The sequence below is a fragment of the Balaenoptera borealis genome, assembly GCF_965194805.1.
Source record: "Balaenoptera borealis genome assembly, chromosome: 11".
Classification (NCBI taxonomy): Eukaryota; Metazoa; Chordata; class Mammalia; order Artiodactyla; family Balaenopteridae; genus Balaenoptera; species Balaenoptera borealis.
In genome coordinates, this window is record NC_138868.1 from 111,775,941 (window position 1) to 111,795,063 (window position 19,123).

General features: G+C 46.4%; 1 protein-coding gene across 2 annotated transcripts in view; it reads right to left on the reverse strand.

The window, feature by feature from the left end:
• NCAPD3 (non-SMC condensin II complex subunit D3) overlaps positions 1 to 19,123 on the reverse strand; it is a 62,061-nt gene that overhangs the window by 9,737 nt on the left and 33,201 nt on the right. The window contains exons 20-27 of one of the 2 annotated variants that reach the window (XM_082341072.1): positions 18,501 to 18,608; positions 16,323 to 16,437; positions 16,113 to 16,223; positions 13,732 to 13,970; positions 12,997 to 13,076; positions 6,703 to 6,840; positions 6,430 to 6,590; positions 6,045 to 6,244 (exon numbers count right to left, since the gene is read on the reverse strand). In XM_082341072.1, the coding sequence (XP_082197198.1) occupies positions 6,045 to 6,244; positions 6,430 to 6,590; positions 6,703 to 6,840; positions 12,997 to 13,076; positions 13,732 to 13,970; positions 16,113 to 16,223; positions 16,323 to 16,437; positions 18,501 to 18,608 (1,152 nt within the window). The remainder of the gene's footprint in view (positions 1 to 6,044; positions 6,245 to 6,429; positions 6,591 to 6,702; positions 6,841 to 12,996; positions 13,077 to 13,731; positions 13,971 to 16,112; positions 16,224 to 16,322; positions 16,438 to 18,500; positions 18,609 to 19,123) is intronic. The other variant, XM_082341073.1, reaches the window with a different exon arrangement.

Below are 19,123 nucleotides of genomic sequence, written 5' to 3' on the forward strand. Positions count from 1 at the left end.
CCAGGGGAAGGAGCAGTGACCCTGGAGGAGGCTGAACCAGACCTACCTGCTGGTGTTGGGGGGTCTCCTGCAGAGGCGGGGGGTGGCTCTGTTTCACCGTGGGGACAAGGACACTGGCAGCGGAGGTTCTGGGAAGTGCTCCTTGGCGTGAGCCCTCCCAGAGTCTGCCATTAACCCCATCAAAGAGCCCAGGTAGGCTCCAGTGTTGGGTTGCCTCAGGCAAAACAACCAACAGGGAGGGAACCCAGCCCCACCCATCAACAGTCAAGTGGATTAAAGTGTTAAGGAGCTCCGACCGCCACAGCAACAGTCAGCTCTACCCACCACCAGAGCCTCCCATCAAGCCTCTTAGATAGCCTCAACCACCAGAGGACAGACAGCAGAAGCAAGAAAAACTACAATCCTGCAGCCTGTGGACCAAAACCCACAGTTACAGAAAGACAGACAAGATGAAAAGGCAGAGGGCTATATACCAGATGAAGGAACAAGAAAAAACCCCAGAAAAACAACTAAATGAAGTGGAGATAGGCAACCTTCCAGAAAAAGAATTCAGAATAATGATAGTGAAGATGATCCAGGACCTTGGAATAAGAATGGAGGCAAAGATTGAGAGGATGCAAGAAATGATTAACAAAGAACTAGAAGAATTAAAGAACAAACAAACAGAGATGACCAATACAATAACTGAAATGAAAACTACACTAGAAGGAATCAATAGCAGAATAACTGAGGCAGAAGAACGGATAAGTGACCTGGAAGACAGAATGGTGGAATTCACTGCTGCGGAACAGACTAAAGAAAAAAGAATGAAAAGAAATGAAGACAGCCTAAGAGACCTCTGGGACAACATTAAACGCAACGACATTCGCATTATAGGGGTCCCAGAAGGAGAAGAGAGAGAGAAAGGGCCAGAGAAAATATTTGAAGAGATTATAGTTGAAAACTTCCCTAACATGGGAAAGGAAATAGCCACCCAAGTCCAGGAAGCGCAGAGAGTCCCAAACAGGATAAACCCAAGGAGAAACACGCCGAGACACATAGTAATCAAAGTGGCAAAAATTAAACACAAAGAAAAATTATTGAAAGCAGCAAGGGAAAAACGACAAATAACATACAAGGGAACTCCCATAAGGTTAACAGCTGATTTCTCAGCAGAAACTCTACAAGCCAGAAGGGAGTGGCATGATATACTTAAAGTGCTGAAAGGGAAGAACCTACAACCAAGATCACTCTACCCGGCAAGGATCTCATTTAGATTTGATGGAGAAATCAAAAGCTTTACAGACAAGCAAAAGCTAAGAGAATTCAGCACCACCAAACCAGCTCTACAACAAATGCTAAAGGAACTTCTCTAAGTGGGAAACACAAGAGAAGAAAAGGACCTACACAAAAACAAACCCAAAACAATTAAGAAAATGGTCATAGGAACATACATATCAATAATTACCTTAAACGTGAATGGATTAAATGCTCCAACCAAAAGACACAGGCTTGCTGAATGGATACAAAAACAAGACCCATATATATGCTGTCTACAAGAGACCCACTTTAGACCTAGGGACACATACAGACTGAAAGTGAGGGGATGGAAAAAGATATTCCATGCAAATGGAAATCAAAAGAAAGCTGGAGTAGCTATACTCATATCAGATAAAATAGACTTTAAAGTAAAGAAGGTTACAAGAGACAAAGAAGGACACTACATAATGATCAAGGGATCAATCCAAGAAGAAGATATAACAATTATAAATATATATGCACCCAACATAGGAGCACCTCAATACATAAGGCAACTGCTAACAGCCATAAAAGAGGAAATTGACAGTAACACAATAATAGTGGGGGACTTTAACACCTCACTTACACCAACGGACAGATCATCCAAAATGAAAATAAATAAGGAAACAGAAGCTTTAAATGACACAATAGACCAGATAGATTTAATTGATATTTATAGGACATTCCATCCAAACACAGCAGATTACACGTTCTTCTCAAGTGCGCACGGAACATTCTCCAGGAGAGATCACATCTTGGGTCACAAATCAAAACTCAGTAAATTTAAGAAAATTGAAATCATATCAAGCACCTTTTCTGACCACAATGCTATGAGATTATAAATGAATAACAGGGAAAAAAACGTAAAAAACACAAACAGATGGAGGCTAAACAATACGTTACTAAATAACCAAGAGATCACTGAAGAAATCAAAGAGGAAATCAAAAAATACCTAGAGACAAATGACAATGAAAACACGACGACCCAAAGCCTATGGGGATGCAGCAAAAGCAGTTCTAAGAGGGAAGTTTATAGCTATACTAGCCTACCTAAAGAAACAAGAAAAATCTCAAGTAAACAATCTAACCTTACACCTAAAGAAACTAGAGAAAGAAGAACAAACAAAACCCAAAGTTAGCAGAAGGAAAGAAATCATAAAGATCAGAGCAGAAATAAATGAAATAGAAACAAAGAAAACAATAGCAAAGATCAATAAAACTAACAGCTGGTTCTTTGAGAAGACAAACAAAATTGATAAGCCATTAGCCAGACTCATCAAGAAAAAGAGGGAGAGGACTCAAATCAATAAAATCAGAAATGAAAAAGGAGAAGTTACAACAGACACCACAGAAATACAAAGCATCCTAAGAGACTACTACAAGCAACTTTATGCCAATAAAATGGACAACCTGGAAGAAATGGACAAATTCTTAGAAAGGTATAACCTTCCAAGACTGAACCAGGAAGAAACAGAAAATATGAACAGACCAATCACAAGCAATGAAATTGAAACTGTGATTAAAAATCTTCCAACAAACAAAAGTCCAGGACCAGATGGCTTCACAGGTGAATTCTATCAAACGTTTAGAGAAGAGCTAACACCTATCCTTCTCAAACTCTTCCAAAAAATTGCAGAGGAAGGAACACTACCAAACTCATTCTATGAGGCCACCATCACCCTGATACCAAAACCAGACAAAGACACTACAAAGAAAGAAAATTACAGACCAATATCACTGATGAATATAGATGCAAAAATCCTCAACAAAATACTAGCAAACAGAATCCAACAACACATTAAAAGGATCATACACCACGATCAAGTGGGATTTATCCCAGGGATGCAAGGATTCTTCAATATACGCAAATCAATCAATGTGATACACCATATTAACAAATTGAAGAAGAAAAACCATATGATCATCTCAATCGATGCAGAAAAAGCTTTTGACAAAATTCAACACCCATTTATGATAAAAACTCTCCAGAAAGTGGGCATAGAGGGAACCTACCTCAACATAATAAAGGCCATATATGACAAACCCACAGCAAACATCATTCTCAATGGTGAAAAACTGGAAGCATTTCCTCTAAGATCAGGAACGAGACAAGGATGTCCACTCTCACCACTGTTATTCAACATAGTTCTGGAAGTCCTAGCCACGGCAATCAGAGAAGAAAAAGAAATAAAAGGAATACAAATTGGAAAAGAAGAAGTAAAACTGTCACTGTTTGCGGATGACATGATATTATACATAGAGAATCCTAAAACTGCCACCAGAAAACTGCTAGAGCTAATTAATGAATATGGTAAAGTTGCAGGATACAAAATTAATGCACAGAAATCTCTTGCATTCCTATACACTAATGATGAAAAATCTGAAAGAGAATTTATGGAAACACTCCCATTTACCATTGCAACAAAAAGAATAAAATACCTAGGAATAAACCTACCTAGGGAGACAAAAGACCTGTATGCAGAAAACTATAAGACACGGATGAAAGAAATTAAAGATGATACCAACAGATGGAGAGATATACCATGTTCTTGGATTGGAAGAATCAACATTGTGAAAATGACTATACTACCCAAAGCAATCTACAGATTCAATGCAATCCCTATCAAATTACCAATGGCATTTTTTACGGAACTAGAACAAATCATCTTAAAATTTGTATGGAGACACAAAAGACCCCGAATAGCCAAAGCAGTCTTGAGGAAAAAAACAGAGCTGGAGGAATCAGACTCCCTGACTTCAGACTATACTACAAAGCTACAGTAATCAAGACAATATGGTACTGGCACAAAAACAGAAACATAGATCAATGGAACAAGATAGAAAGCCCAGAGATAAACCCATGCACCTATAGTCAACTAATCTATGACAAAGGAGGCAAAGATATACAATGGAGAAAAGACAGTCTCTTCAATAAGTGGTGCTGGGAAAACTGGACAGCTACATGTAAAAGAATGAAATTAGAATACTCCCTAACACCATACACAAAAATAAACTCAAAATGGATTCGAGACCTAAATATAAGACTGGACACTATAAAACTCTTAGAGGAAAACATAGGAAGAACACTCTTTGACATAAATCACAGCAAGATCTTTTTTGATCCACCTCCTAGAGTAATGGAAATAAAAACAAAAATAAACAAATGGGACCTAATGAAACTTCAAAGCTTTTGCACAGCAAAGGAAACCATAAACAAGACGAATAGACAACCCTCAGAATGGGAGAAAATATTTGCAAACGAATCAACGGACAAAGGATTAATCTCCAAAATATATAAACAGCTCATTCAGCTCAATATTAAAGAAACAAACACCCCAATCCAAAAATGGGCAGAAGACCTAAATAGACATTTCTCCAAAGAAGACATACAGACGGCCACGAAGCACATGAAAAGATGCTCAACATCACTAATTATTAGAGAAATGCAAATCAAAACTACAATGAGGTATCACCTCACACCAGTTAGAATGGGCATCATCAGAAAATCTACAAACAACAAATGCTGGAGAGGGTGTGGAGAAAAGGGAACCCTCTTGCACTGTTGGTGGGAATGTAAATTGATACAGCCACTATGGAGAACAATATGGAGGTTCCTTAAAAAACTAAAAATAGAATTACCATATGACCCAGCAATCCCACTACTGGGCATATACCCAGAGAAAACCGTAATTCAAAAAGACACATGCACCCGAATGTTCATTGCAGCACTATTTACAATAGCCAGGTCATGGAAGCAACCTAAATGCCCATCAACAGATGAATGGATAAAGAAGTTGTGGTACATATATACAATGGAATATTACTCAGCCATAAAAAGGAATGAAATTGAGTCATTTGTTGAGACGTGGATGGATCTAGAGACTGTCATACAGAGTGAAGTAAGTCAGAAAGAGAAAAACAAATATCGTATATTAACGCATGTACGTGGAACCTAGAAAAATGGTACAGATGAGCTGGTTTGCAGGGCAGAAGTTGAGACACAGATGTAGAGAATGGACATATGGACACCAAGGGGGGAAAACTGCGGTGGGGTGGGGATGGTTTTGTGCTGAATTAGGCGATTGGGATTGACATGTATACACTGATGTGTATAAAATTGATGCCTAATAAGAAAAAAAAGAAAGACTGCCCTGGCAGCAAGGCGGTGCACAGCCCAGAACAAAAAGAAACAAGAGATGGAAGTGGTACAGGTTAAACAAATGCGGAGCTAGTGGGAACGTGAGACAGACGGATTTGTGGGATGAATGGACAGGACCTGGGGACACATTGGATGTTACCAAAGTCCACTCCTTTGGGCTCAGAAGCCTTCAGGGCTCAGGTGGCAATGCAGGCTCGGTACCAGAACCTGGGCCTGGTGAGGACCACAGCTGTTGTTCGAATCCCAATCCTCGCACGCACTGGCCAAGCAGTGCTCTGTGCCTGGCCTGCCAGACTCGGGCTCCCTTTAGGGTAACTTGGCAGATAAAGGTGCCCTTCTCCACAACAGAGCCCCTGGGAACCACAATGAGAGAGACACGTAGGAGGAAGGAGAGACGAGCGATTCTGCCTGAGATGCCCGCAGCACAGCCAGGCCACAGGCTGGCAGGTCCAGGCTCGCGGGAGCCGCTGGATCCACGGGCGCAGGTGGAGGACAGCCCCCCCAGGTGAGCGTGGAGGCCGCTGGGAAGAGCGAGGCGGGGCCTTGGCAGACAGCCGGGACTCAGGGCAGGGGGCGCACAGGCCCCTTTCGGGAGCAGCACACTCACCTGGGAGATGAGCTTCTTCTGAGCCTCCTGCATGACCACGTTGGCCAGGGCCAGGTCCTCCTCCTCCACGAGCTGGTCCTTGTCTGGTTTGGCCCTCATCGCCAGCAGCTTGATCTCCTTTGAGCTGAGCACCTCAAACGCGTCCGAGAGCAGCTCGCTGGCTTCCATGTCCAGGGGCAGGACGCCGTCGGCAAAGCACGCTGGAGGAAGCAGAGATGGGCTTCTGAGAGACGCTGCCGGGGGCGGGGCAAGGGGGGATGCGCAGCCGGTGGTCCGTCGGCCTGAACGGCACAGCTGACGGCCAAGGACATAAGGGCCCCCCGGCTGCAGGGCAGCTGGGTCCTTCACACACGTCTCATCCCCCACACCGGCCGGTCCTGCCTACCCAGGATGCTCAGGCAGATTTTGGAAGTGATGTTGAACCGCTGGTCGTCTGTGAAGTGCTCCAGGAGGAACTTGTAGATTTTCATCCGCTTCTCCTTGTTTGTCTTCCCCTTCAGTGAGAACAGCCGCTTCTCTCTAGGGCAGAACAGGACCCTCTGAGCACTGCCCGTGGGTGAGGCCGAGAGGAATTCACTTCCAGAGGCAGCTGGAGCCACCCGCACGCCCAGGAGGTGACGCTGCCCGTCTCCCCGCACCCTGCCCCAGCGGCGCTGACCTCTCCGACTGGGGGAACCTGTTGTACTTCTCATGCTTCTCGTAGCTGCTGAAGTGGAAGATGCACTCGATGAAGTGCTGGAAAAACATGGCAGGGTTCCTCTTCAGCAGGAGGTGGGCCAGGCAGAACTTCCCAGTGCTGCGGAGAAGGGGACAGGGGACCGTGTGCTACCGGGAGACAGCCTCTAAGTCACACCAAGACCCTGCAACAGAGGGGACCGTGGAGAGGGTGGGCGACAGCTGCACTCCCGTCACTCGGCTCCTCGGCCTGTCCTGCCCTGTGAACCCAGGTCTCACCACCAGCTCTCCTTGCAAAACTCACAGGCCACTGTCACTGAGCTACACCTCACGTGCAGGACTCCCCCCCCAGCCAAAACGGCTCCTTCAGGCGGACCCGCTGGCCACGACCGCCCGGAGTGAACCTCACCCTCCCACCCCAACTTGAACTCTGAACCTTCTCGAGCACCGGGATTAAGCACAAGAGCAGGCTAGTTCGGGTCAGCAGGGCAAGGACCCGCCACAGGCAGCAACCACTCGACCCAGGCTGCACAGGGACACGTAGGGCCCAGCGCCCACGACCCCAAAGCAGGCACACGCGGACAGGCGAGGGAACGCCCAGGCCTGGCCTCCGCTCGGGGGTCAACCCAAGGCAGTGGAGCCTGGCTCTGATCGGTCACACTGGCCAGACCAACCTGTTCAAGCTCAATGGAACTTCCACCCGACAGGAGCCCCGCCGCTCTTGGCGGGAGGAGCAGCAACAAGCACAGTCTGAGCACTTTGCTCTTGGCCTTGGGACGCGCAGGACCCCAGGAGAGTCCCTTCCCCCGATGCTCTCCTTCAGGCTAAGGGCGAAATCACTCTGTTCACAGCACACACACCCACTACGAGCCAGAGGAGGCAGGTCAGAGATCTCGACAGTGAAGTGACCTGCTGCCAACAGCAACCCTCCAACTGTTCACCCTGACACACCTGCAACCACAGCACAGCGAAAACTCTACCTACCGAAGGGAATTCCCTGGGGAGGAGGCCCGAGCGCCGTAAGCACCCTCGGTCCACTCCACACAAACCTGCTCAGGCTCTTAAAGCAGGCTGGGGGCGGAGGCCACAGGATCAGAGGAGGGGCTTTCCTGACAAGGTTACTCTGCTAGACCAGCAGTGACCACGAATGGAGAAAACCGCTAAATAAACAAACACATCCCCAAGAAACAACCTGACTTCACTGGAGGTGTCTGATGACAGTTAACCCTTCACGGGTTAACTTCAAGGGTTTTCACAGCTGCCAGACTTGGAAGTCATTCCTATGAATACATACAACCAGACAGAATCCAGCGATGCTTCTGCAAGAAGATGGGCTGCTTTAGGCTTCCATTTGATGTCAAATGCTCATCTACTCACTTTAGGTCAAGAACACGTACAGGTGGTGACTGATGGGCAAGCACACTGGTGAATAACCAGCTTAACTAACTGTACAAATAAATTCCACAGTTTAGGGACTTCCCTGGTGGTGCAGTGGTTAAGAATCCATCTGCCAATGCAGGGGACACGGGTTCAAGCCCTGGTCTGGGAAGATCCCACATGCCGCGGAGCAACTAAGCCCGTGTGCCACAACTACTGAGCCTGCACTCTAGAGCCCACGTGCCACAACTACGGAGCCCATGCGCCTAGAGCCTGTGCTCCACAACAAGAGAAGCCACCGCAATGAGAAGCCTGCGCATGGCAACGAAGAGAAGCCCCTGCTCACCACAACTAGAGAAAGCCAGCGGGCAGCAACGAAGACCCAACGCAGCCATTAGAAGAAAAAAAAAAAAATCCACAGTTTAACATAAATTATGCAAAGGAGGATTTGGATGCTGGGGCTGAAATCAAGTCCAGGGACTCGGCGTCACCAGAACAGGTGCACAGTCAGTGGTAAAACCCAGCACTAATCCTGCTGGCTGCATAATGACTGGGACCCACAGGACAAGATTCAGCCTTGACTGGATTAAGACTCACAGGTCCCCCACCAGCTTGACCAACTGGGCAAGAGGGACGGTTTTTTTAGTTTGTCAGCTGACAAGTTAAAAGAAACCAGCATCCTAATGATGCCTCTTAGGGCCGGCACCCTTTCTCACTCTCCTCACCCCACAAGACAGTTAACGGGGACCACACACAACAAACCACCAGGTCAGGGACACTGCAGATTTCACACGGCAGGAACTGTCTCATACGTAAAACAGAAGGAAGGCTAGCTAATCCCGAGTAATACTAAGAATCCAATTCTCGGTTTCAGTCAGCCCAATGAGGCCACAAGAGAAGAGCCGTCTGGTCACTTCCTTTTTTTAGATTTTTTAAAAAAAATATTTATTTATTTATTTGGCTGCGCCGGGTCTTAGTTGCAGCACGCGGGATCTTTTAGTTGTGGCATGCGAGCTCTTAGTTTCGACATGCATGTGGGATCTGGTTCTCTGACCAGGGATCAAACCCGGGACCCCTGCATTGGGAGCTCGGAGTATTAACCACTGGACCACCAGGGAAGTCCCTCCTCTTTTAGATTTAGCAAGAATCATAAAAACCCCACTTCTTTCAGATGTCTTCCCGAGCAAATGCTACTCTGAAGCAGCTATCTGCTCAGCGAAGGCTGCTGTGGATGGACTCAGAGTCCTGATTTGGCCGTTCTCAGACCGGGATGGGGGCTCAGACCCATCCACACCAGGATCAATTCCCTGCAACCACACTGACTTTGACCCACGCCCCCTCGCTCTCCGGCCCTCCTCGCTGTCACCCTGGGCTCGCTTCCTAGGTCCTTTCCCGCCTGCCATCTTCCCGTTGTATGCTTTGTGGTCCTGGTTCCACGACGTGTCGGCTGCTTCCCACTCTGTCCCTCCTCTTCATAAACAAGCGGGTTGTCCTCCAAGGACCCACAGTCCAGGCACGAGGACCACACTCCCCCCACGCTTTCATTCATTCACGCATAAAATGTCCACTGAGTGTCTCCTCAGTTTCAGATGCGAGGGATACAGCAGTAAACAAAACAACCCCTGCCTCTCGGGGAAGCCTGTGTTCTACCAGGTGCACAGATGTTATGGAAACCGTACAGAATGTGTTGCCAAAGGTGGTGTGAAGCAGAAGCTGGCTGGGGGAGGGCGTGCAGGAGGGGAGAGGGCGGGCTGTTGCTGAGAAGCCACGCCCTCCACCAGGCTCCCGCGGGGCTCGGCCTTTCCTCTGGACGCTCCTGCCACGTGCCTGTTTTGACCACTCGGTAAGTGCTGCCTGGTTTTCTCCATTCCAAACCCCAACATCGCTGCTATGGTCTGAATCCCAGTTTGTATCCCCCCGAATTCTTATGTTGGAAGCCGAGCCCCGAGGGGGTGGTATTAGGAGGAGGGCCTGTGGGAGACGACTGGGTCACGAGGGCAGAGCTCTCACCGACGGGGTGAGCATCTTATAAACGAAGCCCGAGTCCCTCCTCCCCTGCCGCAGCGTTGAGGACACGGCGCCGTGAGGACACGGTCAGAGGTCTGCTCTCTGGAAGCGCCTCCCCTCACACTCCCCACCTCCAAACGGGGAGGGGCAGTTCCTGCTGTTTATCGGCTGCCCAGTCTGTGGGACTTGGATTCCAACAGCCCAGAAGGCCTGGGACAATCTCTCAGAGCCCTTCCAGTGTCCACACAGCCTCCTGGTCCCCCGGCTTCATCGACTCAGGGACCGCCCCCCACCAGGACTCTGTGTCACGACACCGAAGCCCCCACTTCTGAGGTCGGACAACCCACCCTCACCTGCCAACCCATGCAGCTTTCTGACTCCTTCATCCCCTCACGTGTCCTGCACGGAGCCCTCTGGATCCTCAGTTCCTCCCTTTTCTCCCAAACCAAGCCATCTCGGCCTCACTTCCTTCTCCACCTCCACGGCCCATCACTGTAGTCACCATCTTGCCCTGAACCCCTCCGGCCCCTGCCTTCTTGCACGCCCAGAGCATCTGCGCGGCTCCCCTGAAACAGCCCACCTGCCCCCTGGCCGTCACCCTGACTGCTGTGCTACACGGGCACCACCTGGTGGACAGACGAGGAAACAGGTCATACAATTTTGTAGCCCTCATACTGGGGGTTTATAGGACCAATTAAAAATGCTGTGCAAGAAAACCGTAATTCGAAAAGATGCATGCACCCCAATGTTCATTGCAGCACTAGTCACAATAGCCAAGACATGGAAGCAACCTAAATGTCCATGGACAGAGCAATGGACGAAGAAGATGTGGTTCATATATACAATGGAATATTACTCAGCCATGAAAAAGAATGAAATAACGCTATTTGCAGCAACATGGGTGGACCTAGAGATTGTCATACTGATTGAAGTAAGCCAGACAGAGAAAGACAAATATCATGATATCACTTACAGGTGGAACCAAAAAAAAAGGGTACAAATGAATTTATTTACAAAACAGAAAGATTCACAGATGTAGAAAACAAACTTATGGTTACCAAGGGGGAAAACGAGGGGAGGAGTAAACTGGGAGATTGGGCTTGACATACACGTACTAATACATATAAAATAGATAACTATTAAGGATCTGTATAGCACAGGAACTCTACTCGATACTCTCTAATGACCTATAGGGGAAAAGAATCTAAAGAAGAGTGGATATATGTATATGTATAACAGATTTGCTTTGCTGTACAGCAGAAACTAACACAACATTGTAAATCAACTATACTCCAATAAAAATTACTTTCAAAAAATGTCATGCATCTTTGTTCATGCCAGAATTGCCAGGAAATCCACCACCTGGACCAAAAATAAATTCACAGGGCTCTGCCGCTATAGTCTCTTGGGAAGATCTGTCTTACCAGACACATATGGAAAAATTAAGATGTTTAAAGTAAGCAGATAGGCCTGACCTTTGGCCTAAAAATAGAGGACAGATTAATTTAGTTTTTCAAAGCTTTTCAAATCATGCTCCACATTTTTACCATGGTTCAAACAAATCCAGAACGCAGGGATAAAATGGAAAGGTTTAAGGGGGAGGGAGAAAATGCTACCAGAAGTACTGGTTTTCTCACTACAGTGGAGATTTCTGCCTGTCCTTCTAGTTTCCTTCTGACTCATGCTCTCGTCACCTGTGGCACAGGCCCTGCACGTGGTCTACAGAGCGAACAAGGCCGTAACATATACATGGAGGAGCTGATGCAAGTGGGGAAGACACCGACAGGCAGGTTAAACACCCACCCTCCCCTCCCGGGCGTGTCCTCCCCAAGCCCCCCAGCACTGGCGCTCCTGCCTGCTCCTGGGCCGCACGTGGCACACGGGCTGCAGGGCCGGCCTGGGGCAGAGGGGGAAGGCGAGAGGGCACGGCATAGCTGCCCCATCCCTTTCCCAATTATACACAGAAAAAGAAAGCATAGCAGCCTTAGCTTTCCTCTCTGACTCTAGACGTGCTAATTAGGATGTTAACCTTCTACCAGTTTACTATGTAAAATGTTTCTCCTTGGAAAAATATACCCAAAGGAAACCGAACAGAAGTCCTTCCACGGTTTACCAGAGTAAACCACTGGTGACCACATTTGGAACCAGAGGGACCCATTACTATATGCTATTTATGGTTAATGCATCTGTAAAGACCTCTTCCCAACTGTGGTGGCTTCTGCCATGCATTCAACATTCTATTTTCCAACTGCAGACTTGCTTTAAAAAGAATTACTCATATAATATAATCAAGGTTAGCAAATTCTGTGAGATCATTTCTAAACCCCTTGAAAATACATCTTTAATTATAGAAGGATAAGAATTAACAGTGGCAAGGCCGTCCCCCTGCCTTCCAATTCTTGGGAAATACCCATTTCCAAGGAGCCTTGTAAACCATACCCTATGATTTCACACTAAGCAATTCTGTGTTAATCCCTAGAATTTCTTCCTTGCAGCTTCTGCACTCAGGAGAAAGTCTGAACTCTTCCTACACCAGCCTAGAAGCCAACACTTACTGGCTTCTGCTCTCGACAGCTGACCACGGCAGAGGCCCACACTGCTCTTCCCTCCTCCGTTTGGAAGAACAAAGTGTCAGCAAATGTGGTCAGGGCTGGGATTATTCGATGGTCAATCTGGACAAGGGCTTCTTTGTTTTTTGTTTTTAAACTTACGTGAAAACTAAAGCTTTGTTACACAGCTTAGTATTTTAAAAATCGGTTAATTTTCTAGCAACTGCCAAAAGCTCACTAAATCCTAAATAACGCAACTCTAAACCAGTTTTAAAGAAAAAGAGATCTTTTCCAGCAACTAGGCCAATCACTCGGCCAGCTGGCTGGCGCGAGGAAAGACTCACCTGGCGATGTCTGGGTGCGGGTCCACCAGCGTGCTGACGAACCGGAAGAACAGGGAGCCCTTCCACTTCACGAAGTCCTCCTGCTCGAGAGAACGAAGGCTCACGCTTACAGGGGCCTCAGCACACAGCCCTCTGTCCCTGGGGCCGTGGGCGCTCACATGGGAGAGTGTGGGCAGGAGAGCCCGACCGTGACTCAGCGTCCCTGCCTGCGGGGAGGCGGCTGCACCCCGCACGAGACAGTGAGGGCATGGACACATCAGAACAGACACACAACACACTTAAGAGATCAAACAGCATTTTCCCCTCACATCAGGCTACACATGCGCACTCGAGCTCTGTCCACGCAGACGTGTCTCTGCGGGATCTCGGAGCATGTCTGCGAGGTCACCCGGGCAAGCGCGAGGGTCCTCATTGTACAAATGATGATGGTCCATCTGGGAACAACGACCGTTCACAGAATCGGAACCAGACCTACTCGTCTATACGTGCTTTTCTCTACGTGCTGTTTACTTGTGAAAACAAACTTCACCCTGCACAAGGGGGTCTCTGAACAAACACCCAGAAGGAATATTAGGAAGTAACAATCTGTTTAAACGTCTGTCCAGAACGTCAGAAGAGTGGTATGTGAAACTGCACGTGAGCAAATACCTGTGCCTCTACTACAGTGCCGCCCGACTCCTACGCTGCTCAGACCCCCGAACAGGAGCAGCCGGCCCGGCGAGCCCTCATGCGCACCTGCAGGAGGTTAGTGAGCAAGAAGAGTGTCTGCTTGCGGATGAAGGGGTCCGAGTCCTTCAGACACACAGAGATGCTGGGGATGTACTTGTCCACCATGACCGTGTACCGGATGCAGAGGTCGCACAGGACGATGATGGCGTTGTTGCGGACGGCCACGTCCCCGCACACCTCCAGCTCCCGCACCAGGGCCGGGATGCTATTCTTCGCCAGATCCTCGTGCTGCAGGCACAGCTTCCCTGCCGTCGAGAAAGACAGACACCCTGACTCGACTCTCATTCTCTGCCTCACATTTTCTCCAGCTGTATCCTGCTATGGATTTTATTTAATCAAAGTTAAAACATCACATCAACAATCACAAACAAAAAATCCAAGGCAGACAGACCCATACTATATATTAAGAAGTGCCAAATAACCCCGGGTTTCATGAGACAGACACTCCGAGATGTTCCTTCACTTTCTTTCAAAGTCAACATCTGAATTTTGGAGTTATCAACTTACCTGGAAAAACACCAATAAAATGTAACCGATGACACTTTTTACTTTTGAGTATACACATAATTGATAGAAGCTAAAAAGTTTAATAATGAACTTGAAATCTGAGCTAGATGAATACGTAATCGTGTCATTTATTTCATTTCTTGTTCATAGTTAGGAGAAGGAAGGCTGTTGTTGAGTTTTGTGTTTGTATGTGTTTTTTTTTTGGCCTGGGGAACATTTTGCTCTTACTTACACTTCTGAGATTTTTGAAAAATAACCATTATTACCAAAAAATTCGTAACACGTGTTGAGCATACACAATCACAAAAAAAAATTCAAATTTTTTTGTGAATACTGACAGAAGTCCGTCTTCTTAAGATAAACAACAGTGTGAGGTCATGCAAAGTATCAAATAAACTAACTCTGTGTGTGTCTGTGTGTGTTAGTTTCTGCTTTATAACAAAGTGAATCAGCTATACGTATACATATGTCCCCATATCCCCTCCCTCTTGCATCTCCCTCCCACCCTCTCTATCCCAACTCTCTAGGTCATCGCAAAGCACCAAGCTGATCTCCCTGTGCTATGCAGCTGCTTCCTACTAGCTATCTATTTTACATTTGGTAGTGTATGTATGTCCATACCACTCTCTCACTTCATCCCAGCTTACCCTTCCCCATCCCCGTGTCCTCAAGTCCATTCTCTACGCCTGTGTCTTTATCCCTGTCCTGCTCCTAGGTTCTTCAGAACCATTTTTTTTTTTTAGATTCCATATATATGTGCTAGCATATGCTATTTGTTTTTCTCTTGCTGACTTACTTCACTCTGTATGACAGACTCTAGGTCCATTCACCTCACTACAAATAATTCAATTTCGTTTCTTTTTATGGCTGAGTAATATTCCATTGTATATATGCGCCACATCTTCTTTATCCATTCATCTGTCAATGGACACTTAAATTGCTTCCATGTCCTGGCTATTGTAAATAGAGCTGCAATGAACATTTTGGTACATGACTCTTTTTGAATTATGGTTTTCTCAGGGTATATGCCCAGTAGTGAGATTGCTGGGTTGTATGGTAGTTCTATTTTTAGTTTTTTGAGGAACCTCCATACTGTTCTCCATAGTGGCTGTATCAATTTACATTCCCACCAACAGTGCAAGAGGGTTCCCTTTTCTCCACACCCTCTGCAGTATTTATTGTTTGTAGATTTTTTGATGATGGCTATTCTGACTGGTGTGAGGTGATACCTCATTGTAGTTTTGACTTGCATTTCTCTCATGATTAGTGATGTTGAGCATCCTTTCATGTGTTTGTTGGCAATCTGGATTATCTTCTTTGGAGAAATGTCTATTTAGGTCTTCTGCCCATTTTTGGATTGGGTTGTTTGTTTTTTTGATATTGAGCTGCATGAGCTGCTTGTAAAGTTTGGAGATTAATCCTTTGTCAGTTGCTTCATTTGCAAATATTTTCTCCCATTCTGAGGGTTGTCTTTTCGTCTTATTTATGGTTTCCTTTGCTGTGCAAAAGCTTTTAAGTTTCATTAGGTCCCATTTGTTTATTTTTGCTTTTATTTCCATTTCTCTAGAAGGTGGGTCAAAAAGAATCTTACTGTGATTTATGTCATAGAGAGTTCTGCCTATGCCCTCCATCTCTTTATGATGTGAACTGCAAACTTATTTCTTCATTCCCAGAACTCAGTGCAGTGTCTGGCATACAGCTCTTGAAGAACAGACTGCATGGTGCTACATTATGAGTATAAAACAATCGCAGGTTTGATGGTAATAAATTAAACAGAGAGTGTCCGGCAGAGCTGGGCGCTCCTACAGTTACCCCCGAGCTTATAAGCTTATAAATCACAAGGCACACGTGGAGAGGCTGCCCCGTGTCTCCTCACTCACCCAACGTGATGACGGCATGTGCTCTGATCACGGAGGGCATGACAGAGCCCTGGAACTGGGAGATGGGCTGCGAGGATGTGGCCTCACTGCCGCCTGGGTCCGACGTGGTCACTACGGGAGGGAAAGGAAGGGAGGAGAGGTCTTGCTGCACTGCCACAGGGCAAACCCACCCCGAGGCAGCAGGCGCGGAAGGCACGCCAAGGGCCTTACAATGCTCCGTGCTGGCGGAAGCAGCCAGGATGGATTGCATCAGCAGGAAGGCTCTCTTGTCCACTCTGGCTGGGCAGAGCTGGGCGACGTCTCCTAAGGTGAAAATGTACTTCACCTGCCAAGAGAATGGGTTTTGCAGTAAGAATAAGGCAAAAGAAAACGAACTCTATCTAGGTTAAGGCCGTGTCAGTGGAGTACTTTTTCTGTCCCCCAAATTAAATGGCTGGTTTTTTCCCCCACAACAACACACAGCCATTGTAAAAATCCAGTCACTGCTTCAACTAGGGTGACTGTATAGGTTTATCATCTATATCTAGATACTCCTGCAAGTCAAAGGGGTGCTGTGACAACAGAGTGGACCTCGGTGCTTCCAGGTAAGTGGGGACACGGAACAGCTGACTGACAATCCCGCCACCCACAGACACCATCCTTGTTTTTCTGTATGACTTTCTTTTTATAGTCACACGGCTTCATGTTGGCTTCTCTCACACACTTGCCAATCACACTAGGTTGAAGTTTGTGATTCTAAATTTCAGTATCAGGCATCCTTTCATGTCAATATATACGATCAATATGTTTAATGACTACGTAAGTATGTTAAAAACTCTGAATGTCATCAAGGTTGACCGCACTATTACTATACATTTATGTTGACCTAATCCCTTCCTGTTTGCATCAGCTCTGATGGACACCTTTGTGCCCTGGGACAGTGTTCTGCCTCCTCAGAGGGGACGTGCGGGGTGAGAGGGCGTATAGCCTGTTGCACGCTTTAAACTCACTTCCACACTGTCCTCCTGCTTAGCTTACTAGTAAGACTCCTACCAGAACTTGTGAGAACGTGCTTCCTCAAGCCACCACTACTGTGTCTTTATTAAGGACCTTCAGCTTAACAGTTAAGTAATACTTATTTTTTTCAATCGCAAAAATACAAGGGTGATGCTAAATAAACAGCAAAATGTTGAATAAAGGCTTTTTAGAGTAAAAAAGCTAATAATAAGGATGTGTGTGTTTAAAGAGAACTGAACACACTGTATCTCAGTGGATTAGCAGCACATTTGAATTATATTTAAAGAAGAGTGAAGTAAACAATATATATAGGGCAAACTTCTCCATATATTTTGACCAAAGGGTAAATTTTGGTGACATATTTAACAAAAAAAAAAAATCTTAGCGGGGAAAACTCACTGGTCACAGTAAGCATTTTTCTTAGATTGGGTCGGGAATCCCAGACAAATGAGTGGAGCAAGACCCTCCAGAGAAACCCCGGGTCGGGACCACTCTAAACATTGTGGCCTCTGACCCAAAACATCTGGGTTCTCGTTGATCAGGATATTTTTATTACCGAACTGGGTGTGTATTAATGCCCTGGCACAAAGGGTCTTCTCCTCCAACAAATCTAAACATGGCCATCAATCCCCAGGTCCAAGTGTGAGGGGGCAAAGAAGGAATTGAACACAGAAGGGAAGTGCTCTACTAATTTTCAAACAGACAAGGAAAATGACCAGTTTTGGCGAAATGATGGCCTAGTCTGAAGGGCATCAAAAAGCAGCTCATTTTTGCCCTTATGGGACAGTGTCAGATGCTGGAATCAGAATCACGTTTTGCTAACAGTCAGCTACTTGAACCAGAAAACGGGCCCCGCGTTTACTGGCTCAAAGGCACCTCTTCACGGCACAACTTCTAAAGCAGGGTGCATGCCACACAATCTCACTGCTCCCAGGGCAGCAGCTTCTCCAGCTTTCAAATATCTCATTTGTTTTAGACATGACCTGGGAGCTGTTCTACAGTCTGATATTCAAACAGCTTGCCAGACACATTAGACAATTTAAAAAAAAACATCAAACCAACAAGCCGACAGAACAAAGAGGATGCTCACTTTACTCTTTTCTCACCTATTACTTCTGAGCTCACAACACACACTGTGTTTTCCCTGTCGGATCAGGAATCTCACAGGACCCACCTGGGAGAAGGATTTACCATCATTTTCCCCCAGATGATAAGTATGGGAGAGAAAAATGAATAGGTCACCAGTAAAAAGTTCTTCTGAAACAAGAGTAAGCCCCAGGCTAGGAAAATCCCTTTCTTGCTAAGAGTACTGAAGACACACCTCACACCGCCGTCCACAGGCCCGGCCGACGCGAGGAGGGGAGGAGGACGCTAAGAGCGGCAGCTACTCACCGCCAGGTCTTCGTTCATCCTCCCGGTCCCGTCCTCCTTCAGAACGATGTCGGAGAGGCAGCGCACACAGGCGGAGAGCACGTCCTCGCACGCCTGCGCCAGTAATCCCTGCGGCAAGCCAAAGGCCACCTCTGAAGGGCACCGCACATCCATCACACTGCCGCGACACACAACTTGCTCACAAGAAACTCTACGGCCTTCAAATGCATAAACCGCAAGCCACGGAAACCCCAGCCATCATGCTTTTGCATCTTTGCTCTTTCAGCAATCTGGCAATGCGAACTGGCTAAGTGGAATTCACGAAGAACACTTATGTATGCTCTTTGTAATATGCTATATTTACTACAAACATATATATTTATGTATTATCTTTCTTTCTATTGTTACGTTTGCCCTATAAGAGGGAAAGACATCTATTTAGGAAGATCTACTGCCCTAATTTATAAGAGATCTGTAATAGCAGTGCTCCTCCAACAGAGAAAAACATTGCAATTCTTCTGGCATATGTAGATGGTGAATTAACTACTGTAATAAAGAGTATATTTCAAAAAGACAGAATAAAAAAGAACAGTTTTTACCCTCCTGAAATGTATTCATCAGAGACAAGTTTTCAGAGTCTCTTA